Source organism: Pimephales promelas, chromosome 8, assembly GCF_988280905.1.
Source record: "Pimephales promelas chromosome 8, fPimPro1.hap1.1, whole genome shotgun sequence".
NCBI classification, from domain to species: domain Eukaryota; kingdom Metazoa; phylum Chordata; class Actinopteri; order Cypriniformes; family Leuciscidae; genus Pimephales; species Pimephales promelas.
The window spans coordinates 35,106,333-35,133,701 of NC_142776.1; the positions used below are offsets into that span (position 1 = coordinate 35,106,333).

At 36.0% G+C, this 27,369-nt stretch overlaps 2 protein-coding genes across 4 annotated transcripts; one reads left to right on the forward strand and one right to left on the reverse strand.

The window, feature by feature from the left end:
* On the reverse strand, positions 1-5,292 carry psmf1 (proteasome inhibitor subunit 1). Its single transcript, XM_039692775.2, has 7 exons — positions 4,915-5,292; positions 4,538-4,690; positions 4,380-4,462; positions 3,480-3,668; positions 1,125-1,178; positions 373-531; positions 1-250 (listed from the first exon to the last, which is right to left on the reverse strand). Exons 1-7 carry the CDS (start codon positions 5,041-5,043, stop codon positions 199-201), a joined length of 819 nt encoding a protein of 272 aa, XP_039548709.1. The 5' UTR covers positions 5,044-5,292; the 3' UTR covers positions 1-198.
* On the forward strand, positions 5,242-26,604 carry rspo4 (R-spondin 4). 3 transcript variants are annotated; one of them, XM_039692777.2, is made up of 7 exons: positions 5,242-5,346; positions 5,478-5,573; positions 12,021-12,121; positions 20,192-20,374; positions 21,478-21,615; positions 22,121-22,318; positions 25,142-26,604. In XM_039692777.2, the coding sequence occupies exons 3-7, from the start codon at positions 12,043-12,045 to the stop codon at positions 25,231-25,233; spliced, it is 690 nt and encodes a 229-aa protein (XP_039548711.1). In that variant the 5' UTR covers positions 5,242-5,346; positions 5,478-5,573; positions 12,021-12,042; the 3' UTR covers positions 25,234-26,604. The 3 variants fall into 3 exon arrangements, with proteins under 3 accessions (XP_039548711.1, XP_039548710.1, XP_039548712.2); XM_039692776.2 differs by having other exon boundaries at positions 5,333-5,573; XM_039692778.2 differs by lacking the exons at positions 5,242-5,346; positions 5,478-5,573; positions 12,021-12,121 and adding an exon at positions 15,837-15,990.
* Positions 26,605-27,369: the final 765 nt, after the last annotated feature.

The window sequence follows — 27,369 nt, forward strand, 5'->3', positions numbered from 1 at the left end:
CAGAATAAAAGCAGTTTAATTTACCAATGCAGGATAACAGAGGAAACAAATGAATTATTTTTATCAATATCAAAATGAAAACAATTGTGCTATTTTTTTAAGGAATTCTGTTTCACAACAGTTTATTCAAAGAGAAAGTGCATAAGACTGCAGAGCAGTGAGAGTTATGGGATGTTGTATAAGTGCGTCCTCCTTATTCTACATGAACATGTCATCATAGCCTGGTGGAGGCATGTGATCAGGGTCTGGCCTGAAAGAGAAAGCCAAACGAAAGGCATTAGAGGTGAGGATATGATGTAAGATGAGTTAAGTGCAGTTTTACAGCTAAACTCAGATCATTGGCAGCAATAAAGATCCCATTAACGCTCTTACCCGGGTCTGTGTCGCCCAACCGGCCCGAAGGGGTCAAAGCGGGCACCAGGAGGCACAGCGCCCGGAGGGAGGACTCCGGGAATACCAGAGGAGGGGTCAAACCCTGAGCGAGGAAACCCGGCACGTAATGGATCGACGATCATTCCTCCTGCCCTTCCCCTGGAGAAAGAACCAAGACAGACCTATTAATAATTCAGCGAGCGAGCAAGGTCGTTCCTTGAAGGTGCACTCATTCATCTTCATTCTTAAATGTTCTGTGATGCCTTCTATCCAAACTACTTTCTCCATCTGTTTTATTATACATAAGGGTGGTCCAAAAATGACATTGTTCACATCTCAGAGTGCTTTCACACTGGCGGTTTAGTTCAGTTTAGTTTAGTTCGCATGAAAAATGATGTGAAAGCTGTCATATGGACCCTTGAGCATAAGGAGCAAAGGTGTCCGAAAGCAGTTCCATACATTCACTGCTGTGTTTAAATTAATGAATCCAACAAAAATCACAATATATTGACCGGATTCTGTCGTCGATCATGCATGTTTGTGATGACGTAAAATGTAAAGGGATTCGGTAGAATCAAATGTGTGAAACCAGAGTCTATAAGGAGCGCCTGAAACAAACACAACCGGGTTCGGATCGTGGCAAACATGACCAGTGTGAAAAACCCCCTAAGAAAGATTCTGTATCTGTAATCTACAGGTCAACATGCATTTACAGACGAGCGTTTAGGCAAATAAGTGATAGGATTTCTCACCCGAAGGGATCCAGATCGGCACCACCGGCAGCAAAAGGAGCCATCGGGTCAGGCCTAAAAAACAACACATTTAAGAGGCATTCTGTTACACTATTGAATATATATCGATGTGATGTATATTAATGTTATATATAACTGCATAATACTAACAACACTATTGTATGCAACGAAATGTTGAAATGTTTCTGAAAGAAGCCTCTTCTACCAAGGCTGCATTTATTTGATCAAGTTACAGTAAAAACAGCAATATTCTGAAATATTATTACAATAACTTTTCCCAAGTTCATAAATTTGAAAATGTAAATTATTCCAGTGGCAAAGCGGGATTGTCACATGATCCTACTTTTATTTAATTTTTTAGTCTTTGATTAATAACATTTTTGTTTTAAATATAAAGTTATTTGCTTGAAACATAAATCTTTTGTAACACCATGAATGTCTTTACTGTCACTTTCGATCAATTTAATTTTTTTTGTTGAATAAAAGTATTAATTTCCTTCAAAAAAATCTTACAGACCCCAAACTATAATATTTATATATATTCTTTTTTTTTACACACAGTATATTGTATTTTTTGTAAATGCCTGAATGCCACTGAATTAAATAACAACCAAATATAAAGGGGTGGTGATGGCGCAGTGGATAAGACACATGCCTTTGGTGTGAGAGACCTGGGTTCGAATCCACTGTGAGACACCAATGTGTCCCTGAGCAAGACGCTTAACCCCTAGTTGCTCCAGAGGCGTATGACCTCTGACTAGCAAGTCGCATTGGATAAAACTAAAAGTGTAAGCTGAATAAATAAGTGTATAATTCCAAGTTTTTTTTAACAACATATGGTTGTTTGATTTATAGATGTTCAGTATGTGGATGATTATTTGATTACTCTGTTAATCTCCATCTGCAGAATGTGGATCGGCTGTGACTCAGGTCAATGTTTTGAACACAGGACACTCTGAGTGTCGGGCAGCAGAGCACGTTTGACTGAATTACATCACGCCCACAGCAACAGCAAGTCGATAAATCGCTGACATCATAAAGAATCTGATAGGGGTCACCGTGAACCCAGGAAGGGGAAGTGGAAGACAAACACCGAAATCCACCTCTGGGTTTCTGCCATGACCTTACGAACACCACTGCGCAACTCCATAGTCTCTAAACAGTATTTTCCTCTTGATCAGTGCCCTGACTCATGAACTAGCGAGCTGATCGAGACGCACCTCAGTCTCTTGGTCTCTCAGCGCACAGTCTGCCGTGCCAGACACACAAAACCAACAACACTCAATGCTTCAAAAATAGACACAGTACAGCAGTGAGAGATCTCGCAGGACTCACGCTGGGAATTATTAAACAGGACAGAGGACATGAGCTGACAGCTACACAACACTGCAAATCTCACTCGCAAAGTCCCAGTGCACACCATAACGTCCTTCACACACAAAAACACACTCATTTACAGATTAATGCAGGCAAATTTACAGGGAGATCTATTTAAAATCAATTAGAGTTATTCTAGTTTCTATTCAAGGTAAAGTTGGGATGAAATGGAAGTTGTGACAGTCTGTGTCTAGTCTATGTTTATATTTTCCATTTTTCATATCATTGCATTATTCATTTTTAGTCATTTTGTTGTGTGTGCATCTAATTAGTTTGAATTCAGTTTTATTTAACTTTTTTTTTAGTACACCAAGTTAAACTAAATGAAAATGGGAAATGTTGCTTTGGCAAGTTTTTAAAATTTAGTTGTTTAGTTTCTAATAATTTAGTACATTTATTTTCAAGTAATGAAAATGTTTTCATATAGTTTTAGTTTGAGTTACCTGATAAAGGCCATGCAAACACAAACACAGGGGACTGACCCTCTAAATAAGGTCCTTATTTCATAGTTTAGCTGTGTATTTAAAAAAAAAAAACATTCAGTTGTAGTGACTGTGACATAAATAATTCAACTTTGTGTTAAATGTAGTTCTTTGATAAATGCAGTTTTTTGTTCTTAGCGTTTTTCCTCATAACTGTTCAGGGATCGTGGTCCCTTTAAATGTTCTGTATGCATGATGACGTAAGACGCTTGCCAGCGCCTTTTGTGGGCTAGTGGTTTTTCATACCAAAATAAACGACACATGTATTTGTGTGCTCAAAGTGAGACATTTCCACACAGTGCATATTTTCCCTGAACAGATTGCGGAGTTAGGATCACCGGAGGCGGTAACCATAGCAACCGCTGGCTGCTCGGGTGGATAACTGTGCTATACAAATCTCCACAGACTGCACCTGAAAACGGCCTCTAGAAAGTAATACCCTTGAAAACCGATGTATAAATTGCATGAAAACAAGAGTGAGAGAATGAAGGTTCACCAGTTAGGAGGCTGTCGGTTTGAAGGGCCTCTGGTTGGGATCAGGAGCGGATCACGGTGAGGGTCCCTTAAGTTTGAAGCTCTTTCCCGGTCTGTCTTCCTCTCTGTCTTTCCTTGACGCTCCTCTTTTTTAGTGGGCAGCAGTGAGGATTTGAGCTTTGCGGTCAACTCATCTGTGTTCTTAAACACGCTGAAAGCAAAATTAATACGTTAGAAAATGCATATGCATTTGCATATAAACTGATTACTCAATTGATATTGCCACTATTACAGATATGTTGGCATTGAGTAGCAAGTCTCTTATGCTCATAAAGCCTGCATTTATTTGATTTAAAGGGGTGGTTGATTGCGATTTCACTTTTTTCATTTTAAATAGTGTGTAATGTTGCTGTTGGTGCATGAACAGTATCTGCAAAGTTGCAGCGCTGAAAGTTCAGTGTAAGCAGAGATATCGTCTCTTAAAAATCAGGAAGTTTAATGCCTACAAAAACGCCTCAAATAGAACTACAGCCAGGTTTTAGACGTCACTAACCCATACATTTACATCAACCCTCCCTCCGGAATATGGTTTCCAACGTTAATAATAACTGAGTATCAAATCAGCATATTAGAATGATTTCTGAAGGATCATGTGACACTGAAGACTGGAGTAATGATGCTGAAAATTCAGCTTTGCATCACTGGAATAAATTGTACTGTATATTAAAATAGAAAACCATTATTTTAAATTGTAATAATATTCCACAATATTACCTTTTTTTCCTGTATTTTTGCTCAAATAAATGCAGGCTTGACGAGCATAAAAGACTTAAAAACATTAAAAATAGTAATGTTTCAATCTTTTAACCGGTAATGTACGAGTAATGGACGCCTAAACATTGAACCAAATAAATTCACAAACCTTTCATACGTCTGCATATTGGCCTCATCAACATACTCACTGCAGTTAATTGTGAGATCGGTTACTTTTTCTGTTGTGGAGTCCTACAAAAGATTAAGAAGGAGTGTTGAAAATGTCATCTGTGACGAAATGCATTGCATATAATACAATTGAATTACCATTAAATTAAAGATCAGGGTTGAATCCACGGTGAAGGCTTTGAGCAGTAGGTTTGACCGGTCATCGTTTGATCTGTATCTGAGTGCATACAGCTCATTGCTTTCATTCCAGCCGGGTGGAAGCAGTTCTGACGACTTCTCTCCATCTTTAGGCTGTGTGGAAAATCAAGCTTTTATAACCAGGCAAATATCACCGAGCGCCATCAAAACAAAACAGTAAAGCATTTTCTGCAAATGCCTATTAGCTCGATATTCCATTTATATAATGCATTGACAATCAGAATAAAAAAATAAGTGTGAAAAAGTGTCGTAATTTCAGTTAGGACACAATACTGCTAGTTTTTATACCAGATTATCATCAGTCATGATTCACTTACATCATCTCCAATGCCGAGACATTTATAGCCACTTTTCACTATTTCCCAGTGTACAAAACAGATCAGAGCATCTTGAGAACAGGTTATAGAGTTTGATACGCAGTTGAAGAGCAGCTCCAGTCCAGCCATCTTTAAACAGAGTGATATTCAGCAGAAATGAAACCAAAACAAACAGCGGTGTGTGTAAAAATAAAGAGCGACTTAAACTCTGAATGCATGGCGTATGGACGCCGTAGAGGTGACAGAGATATTCCGTTTGAATTGTAACGTTACGCGCTTTGAAATAACTATATGTTTATTTTTTATATGTTTATTTGAATGCTAGTACCAGTATAACGTTTATTGCTAAATTTGTTGGTCATGCCAGAGTGGTCCGACGAGAAATGTTCCCGACTGGAAACAACAACTGACTGAACATTCATTCCGTTGATGGTAAAAGCGATGAAAACACTTTTGGAAAATAGATTTTGATCATTTTTAAGTTATCATTACTAACATTCTTTGACTACTCCCAAACATACCTAATAATAAAGCATCCGTTATATTAATTAAATATATTTCAGCCAGAAATTGTTCGGAAATGTTTGTTTGCTCGGAAATGGCGGGAATTGGGCGTTTTACCTGTGGAGTTTGTGTGCTATCCTACAAAAGATTACAATGTAAGTTTTACAGCTTTTATTTATTTATGCTCTACCATGTACCAGGGTATTACCACCTGATACCATCATTGTATTGTACTGTCATCGTGCTTTCATTTAACTAACAGCAACAACATAGTTCTTCTCTTCATCACCACTGGCTTGTTTGAGCTTTTTGATTAATTCATAACTTAATTAGTTAATGAAATAAGTTTTTATTTGTTATTTATGCATTATACATATGATGTTTTCAGGCTGCAATATTCATTTATAAATAGGATGAGAGGGTAAACACAAAAAGCTACAAATAAAACAATAGGCTACTTGATCACAATGCAGTGGTGCATTAGATCCCTTCAAGTTTTCAATTTAATCTTTGTTGTGTCAGAAATCATAAAAGAATGAAAAGATTCACATTCATTGTTCATGTACGTGGCTTTACTTGACATTCTCAAGCTAGGAATAAGAATAACATCAGCATCTGGTTCGACTTTACGGTGCATTGAAAACACATTGCACAGAAGCTTACTTCAGAGAGCAGGCCTGCCATCTAATCAATGCTTCAGTGTCGCTTACATTCAATTACAGTTTTTAACAGAGACCTTTGAACTTTTATTTAAGGACCACTCATACACATTGAGGTTCACTGCTTTGACAGAATTTCTGTCACTAATTGTATACTGTATTAAACAAAATACTGTATTTAACTACACATCACAGTGTAATGAAAATAAGAGCATGTGATACTGAAGACTGTAGTAAATTCAGCTTTGCATCAGAAGAATATTATATTGTAATTAAATTTCCCAAAGTTTCATGTTTTTACTGTATTTTTGATCAAGAGATAAAGAGATTTTAAAAAATCATACCGTCCCCAAACTTGTAAATAGTGTAGGCTACATAATAATTAACAAATAAAAAAAAATCACACTTCTGACATTTCATGAGAATTATCCATTTGCTTTCAAGGGCGCTTTGAAGAGTGTTATTTTGCCATTATGGCCTCCAGATGTCTGTTTGATGCAAACATCCCAGTATGATGGCACTCAAGGTTTAAGGGTTTATGAATCATGGCTCTCTCTCCTAGAAAGGTTTATTAGCTCAGCATTACATCAGTATACTGAACTATAGTACTGCCCTTCTATTAATCTGTCTGCACTGGCATGGGCACTCAAAAAGTATCTGCTTTAATGAAAAGTATATACTTTTATATCTTGGGAAGTATCTGATGTCTAGCTAGACTTTTGACATCATATGGTCCAGTTTGTTTTGTTATATGTATATATATATATATATATATATATATATATATATATATGAAGAGTTCAGATGCAAAAGCCTCTAAATGCCATTTGATATTTTTTTCTTTAATGATGTTTTTTTTTCAAACTTGTATATTTAAGTTCAGTTATTTCACTTAAATAACAATTAGGTATAATTGCCATTTAAGTGAAATCACTGAACTTAAATATACAAGCTTGATAAAAATGATCATTCTCGAAGAAAATTTCAAATGGCATTTAGAGGCTTTTGCATCTGAACTCTTAATTTTGATGTGCTGTTTAAGAAAAGAATAGAGTTATGCTGTTACTTTTATTAGCAATATGACAAAACATGTGTGAAAGTCTGAAGGAGCTAAATTTAATGGCAAAAATATGCAAATCACCTTATCCACTGAGATCACCCTGACAAATTACTAAAACAGCAAATCACTGTCAAATTACTAAAACAGCAACATCCTGGCAACCACAGCAATAGCATTTGTCTGGTTAGTCTCGTTAGACGTGCAGGAAAACACAAAACAGGTGCTTTCATTGCCATGTTAAAGACTGTAGGTATTCAGCTTGGAAAGATTAGATCAGTCCAGTTCTCAAAGTCTTGAGGATTTACTGTAAGTCTGATAGGTATGAAGTTCTAGAGCCAGCCGTCTTGAAGGCATATGTTGACTTCAGATCACATACAGATTCATAAGGTCTCAAAGTTTCAGCACATAGTTTCAGTAGGTTTGTTCACACAGGTTCAGGTTTGTCTGAAAATAAGGCCACCATGTGTGAAGGTTTTCCACTGGTTACCTAATGAGGTCCAGACATGACAAATTGTTATCGTGAAATACAAACTATTCAGTTGCACATCAAAGCCGGTCAATGAAGCTATATCACACCACCGTCATCGTGAGGAAACACAGTGTTTTTTTATTTTATTTTTTCTCTTTTCTTTCATTTCTTTTCTTTTTATGTTGTAGCATCGTGTCAGTACATCTGCAGCACTTACGAAAACATTTCTGTAACTACAAATTGTGGTTATTTAGTAAAGGTTTCACTGCATGACAAATTTATAATAATGTGGTTGCTAGTGGCATTGTAAAACTAAACATTACCAAAGAATGCATGAAATCCTGAAAGAATTTTATTAAAAACAGACATACAGATACACATGCAACAGAGAATACAAAAGAAAAATATAATTCCCATCAATATTGAAAAAACAATTGAGCACACCAGGGTGACTAGAGAGGGACATGAACTTGTCTGACTTCTTGGTTCACAGGAGTTTAAACACGAGGAAACACAAAGGCCAAATTCCCTTAATCATCCATTCTAACAAGTAAAACCAAAGAATATAATTCTGATATGCAGCAAGAGATTGTTGAGCATCACAAAATAGAAAGTGGCTATAAGAAAATAGCTAAAGCATTGAAAATCCCCATTTCCAACATCAGGGCCAATACTTAAAGGAGTAGTTCTCTTTTTTAAAAAAAAAACAACTTTTGCTGATAATTTACTCACCCCCATGTCATACAAGATGTCCAAGTCTTTCTTTCTTCAGTTGAAAAGAAATTAAGGTAATTCAGGATTTTCTCCATATAATGGACTTCAATGGGAACTAAACGGTTCAAGGTCCAAATGAGAGTTTCAGTGCAACTTCAAAGGGCTTTAAACGACACCAGACGATGAATAAGGGTCTTGTCATAGGACTTTTCGAGTCATGACTCGAAAAAAAAATTGTTCATTTTGATGAACGAGTTTAGTCGCGAACGCTCATCACAGAACAGAGCAAGGCGACCATTTGTGCTTATAAAACTTAAACTTTTTTATTTATTTTTTAAATGAGCGATCGTTTTGCTTGATAAGACCCTTATTCATCGTCTGGTGTCGTTTAAAGCCCTTTGAAGCCGCACTGAAACTCTCATTTGGACCTTGAACCGTTTGGTCCCCAATGAAGTCCGTTATATGGAGAAAATCCTGGTATGTTTTCATCAAAAACCTTCATTTCTTTTCGACTGAAGAAAGAATGACATGGACATCCTGGATGACACGGGGGTGAGTAAATGATCAGCAAAAGTTTTTTTCTTTTTTTTTTAAAGTGAACTCCTTTAAGAAGTTGCAATCAACTAAAGATGTTATGAATCTGCCAGGAAGAGGACAGGTGTCTATATTGTCTTTGAGAGGCCAAGTCTCTCCAAGGATAACAGATTTGCTGAGATTAGTTGAGTCTTGGGAGTCAGAAAGCCTAAAAAATTAAATAAATAAAGCAACCCCTGCATCACCACATGTTGTTTGGGAGGGTTTCTTAAAAAATCCTCCTCGCTCCTCCAAAAAGAATCTCCAGCAACTGAATAGTTGTCAGACATGAGTGGAACTTCAAAAAGGACTGGATTATAGTCAGATGAAACAAAAAAGCAGCAAACCCACCAGATGTGTTTAGAGGAACAGGGATTAGAAATACCTCATGGTTGGATCTTCCCTCAGGACAATCAAAATCAATGACCGTCCCAGTCCCAGTGACTTGAACTCAATAGAAAATGAGTGGTCTGAACTGAAGAGAAGAAACACCAACATGAACTTGTGAATCTGAAGGATCTGGAGAGATTCTGAATGGAGGAATGGTTTCTGATCTCTTGTCAGTTATTCTTCTTTAAACTCAATTATAAGAAAACTCTTCTAAAAGAAAAATATTTAGCAAAGGGGTGCCAATCATTTTGGCCAACATAATGTGATCTACCCCCCACTTTAATTTTTTTTTGTTGAGGTTAGGTTAATTAATTTTTTGAATGAAAGATTAAAAGGATTAAAAAAAATGCATTTTTTACAGCCATCTTTGATCATATTTACCAGTGGTGCCAATAATTCTGACTACAACTGTATTTACTCAAAATAAGTATTGAGTAATATTAATAAACTACATGTACTGTACTTACTATAGAGTTGGTTACACTCCAAAACTGAACAACCAAAATAAATAAAAATAAAATGAAAAAACATCATGTCAACCACTATAATAATTGCTATGAAATTAAGTAAATCGAGCATTACATTTGCGATACATTTGTTTCCTGTGATGCCTTTCCAGCCAAAAATTGGAGCCTTTTTTAAAAAAAAAAAAAAAGGAAGCTTAACTTTTTTTTTTTTTTTTTTTACTTAAGCTACGCTCGATCGTTTATTGCATTTTTGGTCAAGAAATTAACTTTTAAACTGAATTTACTTATATTTTTAAGTTAAGAATGTTACGTGAACTCAAATATTTATGTAACGCGATGCATATATTTTTTAGTAAAGAATGTTGCGTGAACTCAAATATTTAAATACATGTAAAAAAGGTTTTCTTGTTAATTTTAAGTAAAATTCTTCCACATAATTTTTTAGAGTGTGGGGTTTGGTTTTGGGTTAGTTATAATTTACCATATAAGTATGCATATAGTAGAGTGTAACTACGTCACCTTAGAGTGAAGTGTTGCAGATGATTGCTAGCGTGCTTTATGATTGTTAGCGTGCTTTGGCCGCTCTTGTCCTGTTGAGCACATTACACACACAGTCTGGGTGGAGCATATGGTCCTTGTTTGGGATGCCCTGCTACTTTATAGATGTGAGCTAAAGTCTGTAAGCACTTGAACTCATTTTCTCTGCACCTCAGAGCGAGTCTCCACTTTGTATCTTTCTCTTTTACAGACAGACACTGCTAGACCAAAACATACATCTCTTTCACATGTCAATCAACTCACATCGCTGAATGATTTTATAATCCCCTCTCACAGACATTAAAGGAGTAGTTGCTGATACTTTACTCACCCCCATGTCATCCAAGATATCCATGTCATTCTTTCTTCAGTCGAAAAAAATTAAGGATTTTGATGAAAACATTCCAGGATTTTTTTCCATATAATAGACTTTACTCGTAACCAAACGGTTCAAGGTCCAAAAGACACTTTCCAGACGATTCCAAACGATTCCAGACGATGAATAACGGTCGTATCAAGCGAAACGATCGCTCATTTAAAAAAATATAACAAAGTTAATGTTTTAAAGCAAAAATGGTCGCCTTGCTCTGTTCTGTGATGCGCGTTCGTGACTCTCCTGTTCGAAATCGTTCATCAAAATGAGCAAATCTTTTTCCGAGTCAATTCGTTGAACCAAATGACTCGAAAAATATTCGTTCATTTTGGGTGAGGGTGAGTAAATTATCTGCAAAAGGTTTTTTTTTTTTTTTTTTTTTAAAGTGAACTACTCCTTTCATAATAAAAAATAATTTAAAACATAATTCTACACTATAGATATTTGAAAACTCGCTCCCACATTCCATCTGTGGAATTTTGAAGAAGTCTGTGTTTCATTCATTCCATACATTCTACACGTCCTGCGGACAAGTGTGTGTCAGTCATCATCATGTGTGTGTGCATCAGATGATGAATGGTTCCAGGTGAAAGGTGACCAGGTCAGTGTTAAATGAAACTGTTTGCTTGTCAGTAGTACCTTCTCTTTTTTTTTTTTGGAGAAAAAAAAGAAATATTAAAGATATATTTTGAATTTAAATAAAAAAAGTTGGGGATTTTGCATATAGGTCTACACTGTAAAGTCAAAATTATGCATTTATCTAAACAATTTTTTTCTAAATAAATGTTGGGAAACTATATTAAAATCTTTTATTTTCACTATAAATGTAAGAAGTTTTTGGATTCAAGAAAATATAGAAAATATATATATTAAATTATAATTTTCCCCCATTGAAATAGTGATGTTTATGCATATAAAATCTCTCTTGGTTTCACTTGTATGTAACTTGTCACACGTGTTAAGTTTCATAGTTTCTTAGTTTCTGTTTTTCTGCTCCAGGGTATGTTTTACACGACAACGAGAAGTTTTGACAAGGCTGTTGTTTGTCTGTAGAAAACTCAAAGGAAAAACATCTCAGTTTTAAGCATATCGTTGTCCCCTAGATATAATGGACACTCATCTAATCTCACCTGTTTGTTATCATCTCATAATCAGTGTGTTGTTGCTCTATTTCACCGTTCAGTTGTCAGTTGTTGTTTGCGTTTGTGTGTAGACACACTGTTACTTTGCCTTCATCTCGTGTGTGAGTTTGTTTTCATTAAAGAAGCCTTTTTTGTATTGAAATCTTTTTGGACTCTCCCTCATCTTCATATTCATCTCGTATAACATTTCTATGTTTTGTGTTTTGTCTTTTTATTAGCTTGACAAGCCAAGGACACAAAATGCTCTCATTTTATGGAAAAGAGCTGCGTATTTCTCCAAAACATCTTATTTTGTTTCATGAATTGGAACGACATGAGGGTGAGTAAAAAATGGCACGATTTTAATTTCTGCATGAACTTTCCTGCTAATATAAAGCATGCTTTACAGCAGTCCTGTATAAAACATCTCTGTCAAAGTAAATGCTGAAAGGAGAAGCGATTTGACTCCTTACACCGAATAAAAGGTTTGATAAAATGTGAAGAAATATCTGCCGTAGCAGGGATGAAAAACAACAGTAGATGTAATATCTGTTATGTATCTGGAAGTCTGCATGTCTTTATCTTCTGATAAGATTGAGTACTTCAAGTCCGTGGAGAGGAACTGCCCCTCTCACTACATCCATAACCGCCTCAAAGGAAACCAGAGAGTGAGACAATCCAACAAACGAGAACCAGCAGGGAAGTGGGCTCCCCGACATCACAACAGACCAGGGCTGACGGCACGCTTTGAATCCAGTGGTGTTACACTGATTGGAAGAGAGTGCAACAGAGACGTGTGGTGTCACTGCCTCATGGCGTGCCTCAGAACGGCCAGTGTCTTCCCCGCTGCATCTGGTGTGTATTTAGTTGGATGTCATGAGTGCAACGGTGCCTATCCCCCCTCCATGCACTTCCAGCCCGCTTATCAAACCCAGTCACAGAGAGCCAATTCAAGAGTTCACAACCTTACTGGAGCTGCACACCTCAGCTCTGGGTCTTTGACATGTGTACAAGCAAACGAGAACGGTGCGACATGACAAAAGCAAACGGAAACCATTATAATCAGCGATGCTGTCTACACTGGATGTGGCGTGGCCGTAAGTAAACTGATGCCCTGGGCTACTTCTGACTGGAGAACAAATGGATTTGTGACGGTCGCTTCGTAGCGTCCGGTGTAGACAACCACAAGCTGTTACAGGACATCCGGTGTGTAAGATGATTTCAGTCGCTGTCATACAATTCGGTTACTGTAAGTCCCCCAGAGAAGCTGTAGGCTTCAATAGCATTGTAGAGTAATATCTGAATGGGTCCATCGGACACAGTTATTGTTTGAAAGGATAATTATGTTTGATAAATGTTGCTTTGAATATACCATGGTACTGAGTGATTACCATATTAAGTTAGGCATGCAAAATACATAAAGTACCAAAACACTACTATGGTTCTACTATGGTTTTGGAAATGTACCATGGTAGTGTTTTTGGAAATGCCCTCTTGAGCCCCTTTTCCACCAAAGCATTTTGAGAGCCGGTTCGGAGTCGGTGCCTGCGCCTGCGCGTAAACCAGTTCTTTGTGTTTCAACAGCCAAAGAACCGGTTCGCGGCCGGGAAAACTGGTTCCAAAGCGGCACCAACTCTTTGCTGGACTAGAACCGTTCTTTTAGCACCTCATGTTTACATCGGGGGCTGGGGTGGGTTTAGATGTGTTCTAAACATATTTTCTGACCATCGCAAAGCCAGGAGAAACTGCAGAAACACGCAAGCGTTTTTATTTTTATTTTATTTTTTATTTGAAACATAAGCAAAGAAGAAAACAGTCATGATATATAACAAATAAATGGAAAGAAAAAAGACACAAGACAGGGGTACATAACTTATCAGAAAAGATTACTTATCAAACGAAAAGATTAAAAGACTTACATATTTGAATTGTTTTTAAAGTTTTCTTGGTACACGAGTTAGAGATAATCCCAAAGCAATCTAGTTGCAAGCGTTTCTAGCGACGTGCACAGTGACATAACAACGTCGTTCCCTGGGCGCTCTAGTCAGTGGAAAAACAAACAGGTTCTGAACGGGTTCGCAAGTTGAACCAACTCCGAACCAACTTTGAACCATCACCAGTTCCGAACCAGTTCTTTTTTTGGTGGAAAAAGGGTATTGGAGTACCATACAAAATACCATAGACCATGCTGTATTTCATTTCATTATACTATAGTACACTCTAAAAAATGCTGGGTTGTTTCAACCCAATTTTGGGTCAAATATGGACAAACCAAGCCATTGGGTTACATTTTTAAATTACGTTTTTACCCCAATGTTTGAGTTTGTCCATATTCGACCCACATTGGGTTAAAACAACCCAGCATTTTTTTAGAGTGTACCCCCCTTCCCATGGTAACATATCCCAAATACCATATAGATACCATAATACTGTTTGGTACTTATTTTGTAAGTGCTATCATGTGATTTTGTCAAGTACCAAGGTACACTCTAAAAAATGCTGGGTTGTTTTAACCCAAATTTGGGTCAAATATGGACAAACCCAAATGTTGGGTTAAAAATGTCATAAAAAATGTACCGTTAAAAGTGAAAGTTGAAGGACATTTTTAACCCAACATTTGGGTTCAAACAACCCAGCATTTTTTAGACTGTAATATCATGTTTTTTGGATGAATGTCATGATATTACCATGTACTCTGAAAATTGTTGGGTTGTTTTCAAACTCAACCATTGGGTTACATTCTTTTAATTACATTTTTAACCCAATGTTTGGGTTTGTCCATATTTGACCTAAAGTTGGGTTAAAACAACCCAGCATTTTTAGAGTGTGGTATTTTTGTGGTCATACCTTGGAGAAACATAAAAAAATACATACATTACGATTACATATTATGATTTGTTTCATGGTATATTTCAAAATACTATGGTATTCCTTTACCATAGTAGTCCCATGATACCATGTCCAAAAAAATGGACTCTGTACATATGTACTTACTATAGTAATTACTGGGTAATAACTAGGTACTAACCCTGAACCTACCCCTAACCCATACTTACCTTATATTAGCCAATACTTTCTAGGTAAGTACACTGTAAGTACACGTAAGTACTGTACTGTAAAAGGAAGCGTTACCAAAAAAAAAAAAAAAAAAAAAAAAAAACATGATAACTTTTGGTATTTTTTGTAAGTTATATAAACTTTTTTAATGAAATCCATGGTATTCTTCAAATTACCCTCTTGTACACTCTAAAAAATGCTGGGTTGTTTTAACCCAATTTTGGGTCAAATATGGACAAACCCGAAATGTTGGGTTAAAAATGTAATGTAAAAATTTAACCCAACGGCTGGGTTAGTCCATATTTGACCCAAAGTTGGGTTAAAACAACCCAGCATTTTTTAGAGTGTATTATTGATATGGTGACGTTAAATGAATGTAGATTTTTTAGGTTTGATTTAAAAAAGGCAATGCACTGGAAATGGACGCAGCAGGAGGGAGAAAACCTAAAGAAAGATCTAACTGCGTACTAATGGAATTTTAAAATGTGTTGTAAACAGCCCTCTTGCCAATTTGGAAGCAAGAGTAGCCTAATTACCCTCGAAAGTTGTTTTCACTGAGTCTATATCTGGTCATTTTCAGTCTAATTCCTGCGTTTGTTTTTTGTGGTACATTTTCTGTAAGTTAAGACAGGTCCATATATATATATATATATATAAGCTCACTTTTTCCCACCACAGATTTTTAATGATAGAGAACGGGAAGGATATCTGCATGATCCAGGCCACCAAAACCACAGCAAACTACAATATATCTCCCAATGTGTTTGGAAATATAAACCTAAAACGACTAAACTGTCTAAATACAGAGGGATGAAATAGTTGGGCTAAGGATTATGGTTAGACGGAAAGGTCAAAAGTTGAGTTTTGCCTCAGGTATGTGAAATTAAAGGTGGAATACACGCGAAACAACATCCTGAAACGAGCACAATTACTCAACAGCTGAAAAGTAAATTGGACAGATGTTTGTGGAGATCAGGTGATGTGGGCAGGGTGAGCATCATGCTGTTAGCGATGAGTTTCTCTCTCAGAGGCAGTCTTTCAGACAGATGTTACAGAACCTGTTCCTTGTCGAGATGCATTGGCAACATTTGGCTCTCCTCTCGCTGTTTTGTCAGACGCTTATACTGCCGGTAGCAGCGGGGAAAAGAAGTGGTAAGACAACTTTTATCAATTGATCATTTCTATTTCACATCTGCTTATAAAATAATGCATAATAGTAGGCTATTCTTGGAAGTACCTTCACTGATAAAAAATTATTCTGTGGTGAAGAAAAATTACGACAAAAAACAAAGTACATTCTACATTAGCGCTCTAATTAATCTTGTAGAAATTAAGATGTAGATTTCAATGTTAAAAAAACTCAACTTTCTTATACTGGTGTTCCCATCATGCACTGGGGCATTAATAATGAACAAGGTTGCACTTTTCACTGTTTTCAAGCTATGTTTACACTGTTGTATCATTGGTTTTGTTGTTAGGTTTAGTAACTTGTTGTTTTGTGGCATCTGGAGTTCATTCTACTCAAAATGACACATTCATACTTAATCAATCTAATGAATGGTCTAATGAATATCACCGTTATTGAACTTTAACTGGCTAAGTTAGTAACTTATTTCCTTTTTAATTGTACTTAACTTAGCTAAGTAGATTTAACGTATTGCCATATGTGAAATGAACTTAAATATGGGTGCAAAATCTTTCAAAAGAAAAATTAAAGGGATACTCCACTTATTTTGAAAATAGGCTCATTTTACCACTCCCCCAGAGTTAAACAGTTGGGTTTTACTGTTTTCGAATATATTCAGACGATTTTCTGATATTTAGAAGAATATCAGTAACCAGACACTTTCTGGTCTCATTGATTTCCATAGTATATATTTTTTTTCCTACTATGGAAGTCAATGAGACCAGAAATTGGTTACTGATATTCTTCTAAATATCAGAAAATTGGCTGAATGGATTAGAAAACAGTAAAACTCAACTGTTTAACTCTGGGGGAGTTGTAAAATGAGCCTATTTCCAAAAAAAGTGGAGTATCCCTTTAGGTAAATTTAACTTTTTTTTCAGTGTTGGTAGTGCAATTCATGTGCCATGGTAATTTATTTGTAGCAGTAATTTCAATGTATAAGAAAGAAATAACTGAATAACCTACTGAATACGCATTATAGATTAGCTTTAGAACTCACTGAGATGTTTTGTTAGGGTTTGTGATTTTAAATCCTTAATTTATATGGGATGTGTCCAATTGGGAGGCACGGGTCTAACAGCTGAATGGAGTTGATAGCGCTGTGTTTATGAGTCTATATACTGTATGTGATATAGATGAGTGTCTTATCAGTTAAATGCTGCTATATACAGTAGATTTCTCTCATACATTACTGATGTGATTTTTTTTGTTATTGTAACATGGAAACAATCTTACTAATAGCTAATAGTCCTGTAACAAGCTTTGTTGATGAGGGGGAGAAGTACTTTAACCATAAAAGAAACATAAACAACAAAATGAAAGTAAAGCGGCAGCCCATCACTGACGACTGCTGCATAAACTAAAACAAAAAACATAAAGTCCAGGTCTGGTCCTCTCTTATCCTTCACTGTCGTCCCTTCCGGAGCTCCTCCGTGGGACTCGAGGCCGGTGTGGTGGGCGGGTGACGCTCATTAACATAATTCCCGTGGCTCTGCTTGCCACGAGTACTTTTTACTGAAGAAAATGACTGTGCATGTCTGTAAAAAATCGTGGGTGGTTACTATGATGTTGTTAAAGAGTTAAGACTTTCCTTAAAAGACACCCTTGTTTCTACGATATGTCTCTCATTCTGCAGGGTAAAAATATAGTTTTCCAGCTAATCAGAATCTTTATTTAAACAATTGCTACTATCTGATTTGTATGATCCCAACAGTATAACAATTCAAAATAGGTTTTATTTAATATTAAGAGTTCAACCCTATTGTGTGCAAAAGGAAAAGATGTTTAGGCCCTCTGGGAGATATGGCAATAGTGAGTGATTGTGCAAACTTCACCATATGAAAATACTTTTGATACAGCATGCTAGTCATTATACATAAATCTGCAACATTGCTAAAAAAAACTTTAAAGACAAATATTTTCTTTGCAGTGCCTTTAGACCAAGGTTGTTTTTTTTTGGTGTAGTGGATAGTTTACATAATATGATATCATTGTTAAATATTTTTGCTATAGAGCTGATTTTGATGTGTTACTGTAAATAATCCACTTTTCCAAATGTTAGAATTAAACATCCACACATTTCCCATCATGAACCATGCTACAATGAAAGTCTGAAACTTGATCTTTAAACAAAAAGAACATTTCCATCTGACTAATTAGGGTCCAAGCACCGATGGTGCGAGGACCCTCTTGGAATTGCTCCGTTTGTTATTATTTTATTTTATTGAATTGTTTTATATAGTATTTTATATAGCACATATTTTGCAGCTGATGTCTTATCCATGACGTGGGTTCATTTTTATGTGCTTATTTTCTGCAGAACATGACTGAAATACAGACCGTTTGGTAATAAACGTTGATGTACGGCAGTAATATCAGCTGATTTACCACTGATTTTCCAGAATAGTCACAAAGCTTTAGATTGATTTTATGAGCCTCTACATTAAGCATTGCACATTTCCTCAACTATTTAAGAGCACATTTACTTCTCCATAAGCATTCTAGAAGTATCTGGCCTTCATTTCTTACTTGTATTTTCTCCCATATTTTCTCAATTTCATTTGATTGACATCCATGCACAAAATAAAGAAGGATACAATGATGAGAATGCAGCAGATGCGTCTCGGCTTGGCTCACCAACATCTTTTTAGACAGTGGTGTCTCTCTTTATTTCTCTAATGAAGGACATGAAGATAAGAACCATCTGCCACTCTCCTCACATGCATCTCCCCCCCTGCGAACCCTCTCTAGTGGCTCAGTGTGACACAACACACTGACAAGAGCCTGCAATCTCAGTCTCTGGCTTTGGCATTAGGCGGATGTGAACATGCATGCACTAAAAACACATTTTGCGAAGAGAGAGAGAGAGAGAGTATATGGTTATAGATGCTTTTATACAGTAGAATTACTCCAGGAGCAGTGCAGGGTTAAGTGCTTTGCTCAAGGGATGATGAAGGCTTATATCACTTTCTTCAAAGGGATTGAACCAGTAACTTTGTTCACTGGCCACGACCTTTGACCACTTGTCCAATTGTTGTTTCTCATCCTTAATGGGTTTAACCATGGTTTTAATGATAGAAAAATCCAAAAATGTATTTTTTTTTTTTTTTGTTCCAATAAATAAATTGAAAATGACTATGAAATGACTATTGATTTCAATGACACACAAACCAAAAATGAATCATGGGCCTTGTAATTTTCATTTTTTTTTTATTAAAAATATTGTGTATATTTTATTAAAAAAATTGTGGTTCAGTGTTGAATAGAAAATATTGAGAACATTTCACCAAAAAAAATATTTTCATAATTTTTTTTAAGGAAACATACACAATTTTGAGGCTTGAATTGAGGATTTGATAAAATTAAGGAAAAGGGGCCAATTTATTTTAAGAGAATTAGCTCAATTATGCGGTTTTATTTAGAGACACCATTGTTAGTTCCCAGCATGCTTTGCACATGGCTGGTAATGGAGAGGATATTGAAAGTAAGTGTTATTTTATGTGTTCAGTTATATTTGACTTTTGAAAGAGTTTCTATATGTTGAAGTTTTGATCATTACCATTGTGCAGAAACTCTTCTAAGGGGGTAGTAATGTTGTGAATACCTACATGTATTGACATAATAAAGCATCTTGCTTTGTGCATTGAGTAAAAACTTGGATAAGTTTGATTGTGTTTGAAAAAGTTTGAAAAATAGAAAATTCATTGTATTCATTGTCTAAAAGTTTGAAAAATATTAAATTCATTGTATCATAGACTAAATAAGGGGATTGTACATGATTTATTGAGGTAGATTCCATGAAAGAAAAAAGAAAAGAAATCAATTTATTTAAGTAAATAGCAGTTAACTTTTTTTTTTTACAGTGAACCATGGCAATTCACACGTCAAAATTAAAATATGTACTGCCCCGACAAAATGCAAGCTGCAAAATACTTTTATGAGTTTTTAGGTGATAGAAAAAACCCCGGCCCTTTTCAAGCAGCCAAAGAGATGACATGCGTGTTTATGACCTTCAGTTTAACGTCACCTCAAAGCCCAAAATATCAGCGCAGACGGTGTAACGTGTCAGAGAATTGCACATTAATCCCAATGCAAAGTCCGAGACACGTCCCCTTGCGATGCTACATTTACTAATAAATCATTTGAACTGTTTTTTTTTTTTTTCAGAGAGCTGGCGACAGGAGTGCAGGAGCTGTCTGGAGTGTTCGAAGGAAAATGGCTGCCTGCGCTGCTCGGAGCGGCTCTTCCTGTTCCTGAACCGAGACGGCATGAGTCACCACGGCTCCTGTCTCCACTCCTGCCCGTCTGGACACTTCGGCCTCCGCGCCAAAGATCTCAACCGCTGCATGAGTGAGTCCAAATCAGTGTACAGGAATATCTAAAAGTCCAAAAGTTTGAATTTCTTTATTATTGACTTATTTATAGTTATTTAAAATTCTAATATTTATAAAACATATTGTGTGGGATGAATTTATACAGTAAAACGTGTCTGCACCAGAAAGTTAGTAAATAATAATAGTAATGTTTTTAAATGTAGATGTCCTTTATAATTAATCATATAGTTCTACAATAATATATTTATATCATATAATACAATTGTTTATGTTTCTTTTTAATAATAACAACAACAATAATAATAATGTGTTTAATTATGTCCTTAATATTCAATCATATTTTTTTTACAATATAGTTATTTGTTTATTTGTCTGTTTGTTTATTTCTTTGGAATTTTGTTTGTTTGTTTACAATGAATATTTTAGGTCTATATTTTATTTATTAATCATAATATATTTTTTAAAATAGGTCCTTGATATTAAATCAGACTTTTTTTAATTATTTATTTGTTTATTTCAAATTAATATTTTAAAAAATAATTCTGTGGGTAATAATAATAATCCTTCCTTCCTTCCTTTCTGTCTGTTTCTTTTTTGTGGCATTCATCTCTTAACTTCCTTCCTTCCTTCCTTCCTTCCTTCCTTCCTTCCTTCCTTCCTTCCTTCCTTCCTTCCTTCCTTCCTTCCTTCCTTCCTTCCTGTTTCTTTTTGGTGCCATTCATCTCTTAACTTCCTTCCTTTCTTTCTTTTTTTCTTTCTTCCTTCCTTCCTGTTTCTTTTTGGTGCCATTCATCTCTTAACTTCCTGCCTTCCTTCCTTCCTTCCTTCCTTCCTTCCTTTCTTTCTTTCTTTCTTTCTTTCTTTCTTTCTTTCTTTCTTTCTTCCTTCCTTGCTGTCTGTTTCTTTTTGTGTGCCATTAATCTCTTAACTTCCTTCCTTCCTTCATTCCTTCCCTCCTTGCTTCCTTCCTTCCTTTCTTCCTGTCTGTTTCTTTTTTGGTGGCATTCATCTCTTAACTTCCTTCCTTCCTGTTTCTTTTTGGTGCCATTCATCTCTTAACTTAATATCTTGAGAAAGCCTGTAACAAAACCATGACTGTAATCCTCATATATCTCCCAGAATGCAAAGCTCCAGAGTGCGAGAGATGCTTCAACAAGGACTTTTGCACCAAGTGCAAGGGAGGATTTCTGCTCTTTAAAGGCAAATGCTTCAAAAGCTGTCCAGAGGGCACATTTCCTCAGTCCACAGACTGTGTGGGTAAGAGCTTTACTCATTTACAGACCTTCTTTATGGGTCTGTGCCATTAAATTCTCATTACCATACTGAAAGAAACCCATCAGTCATGTTTTACGAGGAACAATTACATCAAGATGTTTTTTCTGTGTGGCAATTAAAAACCAGCAAATTTGGGATTTCTGGTTGCATTTACTAGTGTATTCACATGCCATTAATTTGATGTTGTGCAAAAACTTACTGACACAGTAGCTTTGATAAAAAAGGATAAAGTCAAGTCGCATTTCATTATATAGCACTTTATAAAATACAGATTGTTTCTAACCCAGCAAACACAGGAACTCACGTAAGATTAAACGCTAACCGACAAGACGAAAATAATGAAAGACAGGTGCCACTTCAGTTCAATAAAATGTCGATGTTGCAGACCTCATCAGATCAGGAATAGCTCATATTTTGCAGAGTAAGTAAAGATTAATAATGCAGTTTGCTTTTATGATTCAGTATTCTTGATCTCTTTGGACTCCAGAAGGATGTGTGCTCCGTGTGTTTGGCGTCTGGGGTGAATGGAGCCCGTGTCAGCACAGTGGCCTGAGCTGTGGCGTCAGATGGGGGCAGCAGATCAGGACCCATGAGCTGTCAAGCAAAACGCCTGAAGAGACAGAAGCGCTATGTCCACCTCAGACCGAGAGCAGAAAGTGCCGGATGAAGAAAAGGTGTCCAAAAGGTAAATGATATTTTTAGCATTGTTCATGCCAGTTACAGAATTTCTTTCAATAGCTGACATAAACCCAATGTGACATTTATAAAAGCACAGCGATCCTCTTTAAATCCTCTCGTTTCCACATCGAGCTTCTCTATATCGTCTTTCTTGTATCGTTTCTCCCCAATGATTTACACATTACACTAAACACAAGATCCAATCACTGTAACTTAAAAGAGTTGAGTCCCTTTTCCTTTACCATATTTGGGAAACTGTGTTTTGTATCCTGTCAGAGCCATTGTGTTGTGTTTGAATGTCTGTTGTAATTCCATTTTTTGACTCCGGGTGTCACACAAGACAAGAAGCTAATACATAGTGGTAGTGGGAGATAAGTGAGTCTCTAGTCAATTAGACAATGATACAATGAATGACAACGGCAACCAAGTGAAACAGGAACTAAACACAGGAACTAAGACAAAAGAATATCAAAATAAAAGTCCATGGACCCAGACAGAGAATTGGCGTGTCTAATAAATATACAGATAGCCTAAAAGTAAAAGAAGTCATGCGTAACGAAGGGAAGCACAACCATTTTTGTCACCATTGAAAATGAGTGAGTGAATTTGTTCAGAGTGCTCCGGAAGGGATGCCGCTTATGTGCGTTTGTGCTTGCTATTTAATAATCATTTGAAACTTATAGCAAACTGGCAGCTTCAGTAATGAAAATATCTATCTTCGGTCAATGAAAACAATGTATAAACATTATTGAACTATATAATAATAAATCAAAAAGGAATTTATACCTGAATAATATTACGCTGTACCCACATTGGACCAGCGGTTTGGAAAATGGATAGATGGATGATTCAGCTGCGGGCGCCATCTTCTGGCCAGATGTGGCAATTTATTCGGCAACTGTGTCTCTCAGTGCATTATGGGTATTCAGCCATTGAGCAAGCATAGGCCAGTTGTACAAAAATGCAATGCAATGCACTCAACTTAATAGTAAATTTCTAGTTTGATGGAAATCATTTGTGCAGATGAAAATATTTTAATTGGATTAATAATGAAAAATGACATTATTAATATTATATATACGTCGTAGTGTGATGCAAAACAACATTTTAATAATATATTTTTTAATTATATTGCAAAATGATACTTTTTATATTATATTAATTATATTTTATGTTTTTGTAAATTATATTATAATGTTAAATGTCAAATGTTTGGGGTCAGTACTTTTAAAAAAAAAGATATTAATATTGCTATTCTGCATGGATGCGTCAAATTGACAAAAAATTACATTAAAGGCATTTACAGTGTTTTAAAAGATGAGTCAAAAAATCCTGATAAAAACATATTAAGCAGCACAACTGTTATCAACATTGATAATAATCATAAAGTATTATATTAGATCATATTAGATCACAGGAATTAATTACACTTCACTATACATTCACATTAGTGTTATTATTTTATATTTGATTGAATAAATGCAGCCTTGGTGAGCATAAGAGAAAACATAAAAAGACTGCAAAATTTGGAATAATATAATATAAGAGATAAATATTAGTAAAGCAGAATTCAACAGAAAGTCAACTCAAATACAGTAACAAGTATTTTACTGTTATTATCCACCCCAGATGTTCTCCAGTCAGTGCCGTTTATCGCTGAAGTCGTCACCTCAAAGACTCACTCATGGTGTGACCAATGAGAACCCGATGAATTAATTTAGTCCTCTAGATTAACAGAAGATCATTTCCTTTCTTCTCAAATCTCCTTTTCTTTTGTGACTCTTGAGAGCTAATGAAAGTCAGGCTGCACATCTCCGAACGGATCACAGCAGAAGATTTGCCAGTGTTTTCTTCCAGGACACCCTACAGGTGACCCAAGCTTACCTGCCTAAATCATTAAGTGCAAACCTCTGATCTGAACCTGGAGATTTATGTTGGTTTTGGGATTAAAGGGTGCAGTGGTGCCACTGTGGGCCTAAACCAGATGATGCAGGGCAGTAAACATGGGCTTTTAGTGCTTTGTGTGCGCATATAAGTGGAGAAAATGAAAAAGATAGGAAGCTTTAATCACAGCAAGTAAAAAGCAGGGCAAAGTTGGGCAATATTGAATAACAACATATGACAGACTGAAAGAGAACCAAGGGGAAAACAAGAAAAACGATGGAGAATGTGATGTTCTTGCCAGGCCGTGGTGTTTTCCAGACCACAGACCCCATTCCTTAGGCCATAATAACTGTTTACTCCAGTTTTATGATGCCTTTATTATGTCCCCTTCAAAAAGACAAACATGGATTATAATTTGGTTTAGCTTACAGAAATGTTGAATAAATACTCGTAAGCATCCACCTCTGCACTCTATTTGTTCCGCTTTGGCTCCAGTGTCATTTTGCAGCTCTTCTCTGAGAAGAATACCACCCTGAAGCTCCTCTGTTATTGATTTCGAATCTTAGTCAAACCAGACATGAACATTTGAAGCACTGTTAGAAACTTGACGCACGTATGAGCTCTCAGCCAGAAACTGACCACTGACACAACCGCTGTACATAAAATAATCCTTGCTTTTAGGATGTAGAATTAAAACTAAGGCAATGAAAGTCAATATAAATATATCATTTAAGAACTATAATAATAATATTATAATGATTTATGTGAATTCTGCATTTTATTTTGTTCTTTTTTTTTTTAAATGCACAAAGTATGCTAATCTTTTAAGCCCATGAAAATGCAAATCCTGTTCACTTTTAAAACTGTTGTTCCATTAGCAGATTTTGACTTATATGGTGCCTAGTACATTATTGAACTTGAATATGATATGGTTTTATCTTGACAGATAAAAGGAAAAATGAAAGGATAGAAGAACGAAGAAAGACACAGAAACATTTGAAGCTCTCACCCGTCACAGAACCTCCATGGGGAATGTAAAATTGTGGAATGGAAGACACTTTTATTCCCTTTCTTAGTAATATATGTAAACATTTTTTTTTTATAAACAATATATTTTTGTATAAATGATTTAATTGTAATATTACTTAAATCATCAGACAATCTGATATTGCACATCTTTTTTTAATGCAGATGTATATGTTTACATTATTATGGCAGATCCTAACCTGTATTTATGCATTTATTTTATTGACAAGGGGAGGGTGGCTTCAACCTGTATGTGGCTTAACAAAGACTAGATCCATGTTGGACTATGACACTGTACATTTCCATCTGATGAGGAACAGACGAACAGTTTCATGTGGTTTGAGCTGTATCTCCACAGATTTCTGTACATGCCCTGGGCTGCTCTGTGTTTTCCAACAACATACTCTCCCTATATTTGCACTTCTTTACTATAATTGTATTAGAGTAAAAAAAAAAAAAGAGAGAGAGAAAGAGAGAGAGAGAGAGACATGGAACAATATAAAGTTGTGAAAAGAGATGCCAAGATCATGAACTACTTGTGCTCCATTAAAGGTCCCCTGACATGAAATTTTCATTTTCAGAGGTTTTTAACATTAATATGAGTTCCCATAGACTGTATTTGGTCCCCTCGTGTCAATTTTTGCAATTTTTCAATCGGTGCAAACATTATAAAATAATACAAAAAACCCATGCCAGGGGACCTTTAAAGGGATAGTTCACTTTGAAATTAATTTTTGATATATTTTAGCTTACCTCAAGGGCATCAAGATGTCTTTGTTTCCACAGCATTTTCAATTTTGACATTTTTTGGTCAAACCGTTGTTGTCCGTCAGTCATACACTGGAGGTGAAGGGGGTCCTCCCTCGGTTCACCTCAAAGAGCATGCACAGAGAAGTCAAAATTAAACATGATTTAATGACTTGTAAAAGTACACACTGATGGCCTAGGACACGAAACGAGCGGTATTTAGGACACGAAACGAGCGGTACATATTTAGATATAAATATGTTATATCTAACATATTTAGAAATATCGAAATCGTCTTGCATTGCGATTTCCCGTATATCTAAATATGTTTAGTGAAAGGTAAAACTTCGGAAATCTCCGTGTAAACAATGCGTGAGCGTGACGTAGACGGGCGAGAGATCACTTCCGGCGTAACGTCTGAAAACGGTTCAGTTGGACATCTGATTTTGTTCGACGGCTGTTAACAAGAGGTAAAAACGATATAAATTATAAATACTGTTAGTTTTCTCACACAAACCGCTAGGCCATCAGTGTGTACTTACATTTACGAGTCATTAAATCATGTTTCATTTTGACTTAACTCTGTGCATGCTCTTTGAGGTGAACCGATTGAGGACCCCCTTCACTTCCAGTGTATGACTGACAACGGTTTGACCAAAAAATGTCAAATTTGAAAATGCTGTGGAAACAAAGACATATTGGATGCCCTTGAGGTAAGGTAAAAGATATCAACAATTAATTTCAAAGTGAACTATCCCTTTAATCCAAGGCGCGCGGCATTCATGTTGTAATTACGTGATTTCAAGTTGCAAAAAGCGTCCTCGTAGAGCTCGTAATTACTTACTTATTAATTGCAAATTCATATTTGTAAGCTGGGAAATTCGATTAGCTACTACTTTTACCACATGACCCGCTGTGTCACCTGACCGCTGCTTCAGTTAACCGTTGATAGTGCTGCCAAAGAAATGTATACTTCCAGAGAATGTCTATGATACTTCCCACTCTGATAACGTGAACAACGTCAAGTTGTCCTCTCATAGTTGTGGTAAGTAAGACATGCTGTGAACGCAGCATCATTCCAGTAGATATAAATACATAGATTCCTCATTGATAGCTGTTTCAATTGGCCTCTTTACATAAGCCGCCCGCCATATTGGAATGGTCAAAAGTGTGAACTTTCGAGAGCAAGTTAACTGAGCATCTGCAACTCATTTATGAATATTTATATATGAAATAGACTAAAACAATACAACAAGATACAAGTGCCATGTCACATTGGAATTGAGCCATGTGATTGGCTCTGGAGATGTCATGTGACCTAATTTGTGGGACAGATTTATTCGTAATAAAAGTGACAAGTTAATTATTTTCTTTTAAATTCCAAAGATAACTTGGCACTAG

Bases quoted from the DNA above. Each gene is read 5' to 3' on its own strand.
- rspo4 (XM_039692778.2), top strand. From the start codon at position 15,885: ATGTTACAGAACCTGTTCCTTGTCGAGATGCATTGGCAACATTTGGCT. The intron at 21,616-22,120 runs GTAAGAGCTTTA...TTTGGACTCCAG, and splicing joins TCAGTCCACAGACTGTGTGG to AAGGATGTGTGCTCCGTGTG. The intron at 22,319-25,141 runs GTAAATGATATT...TTATCTTGACAG, and splicing joins GAAGAAAAGGTGTCCAAAAG to ATAAAAGGAAAAATGAAAGG.
- psmf1 (XM_039692775.2), bottom strand. From the start codon at position 5,043: ATGGCTGGACTGGAGCTGCTCTTCAACTGCGTATCAAACTCTATAACC. The intron at 4,691-4,914 runs GTAAGTGAATCA...TTTTCCACACAG, and splicing joins GTCTCGGCATTGGAGATGAT to CCTAAAGATGGAGAGAAGTC. The intron at 251-372 runs GTAAGAGCGTTA...TTTCTCTTTCAG, and splicing joins GTTGGGCGACACAGACCCGG to GCCAGACCCTGATCACATGC.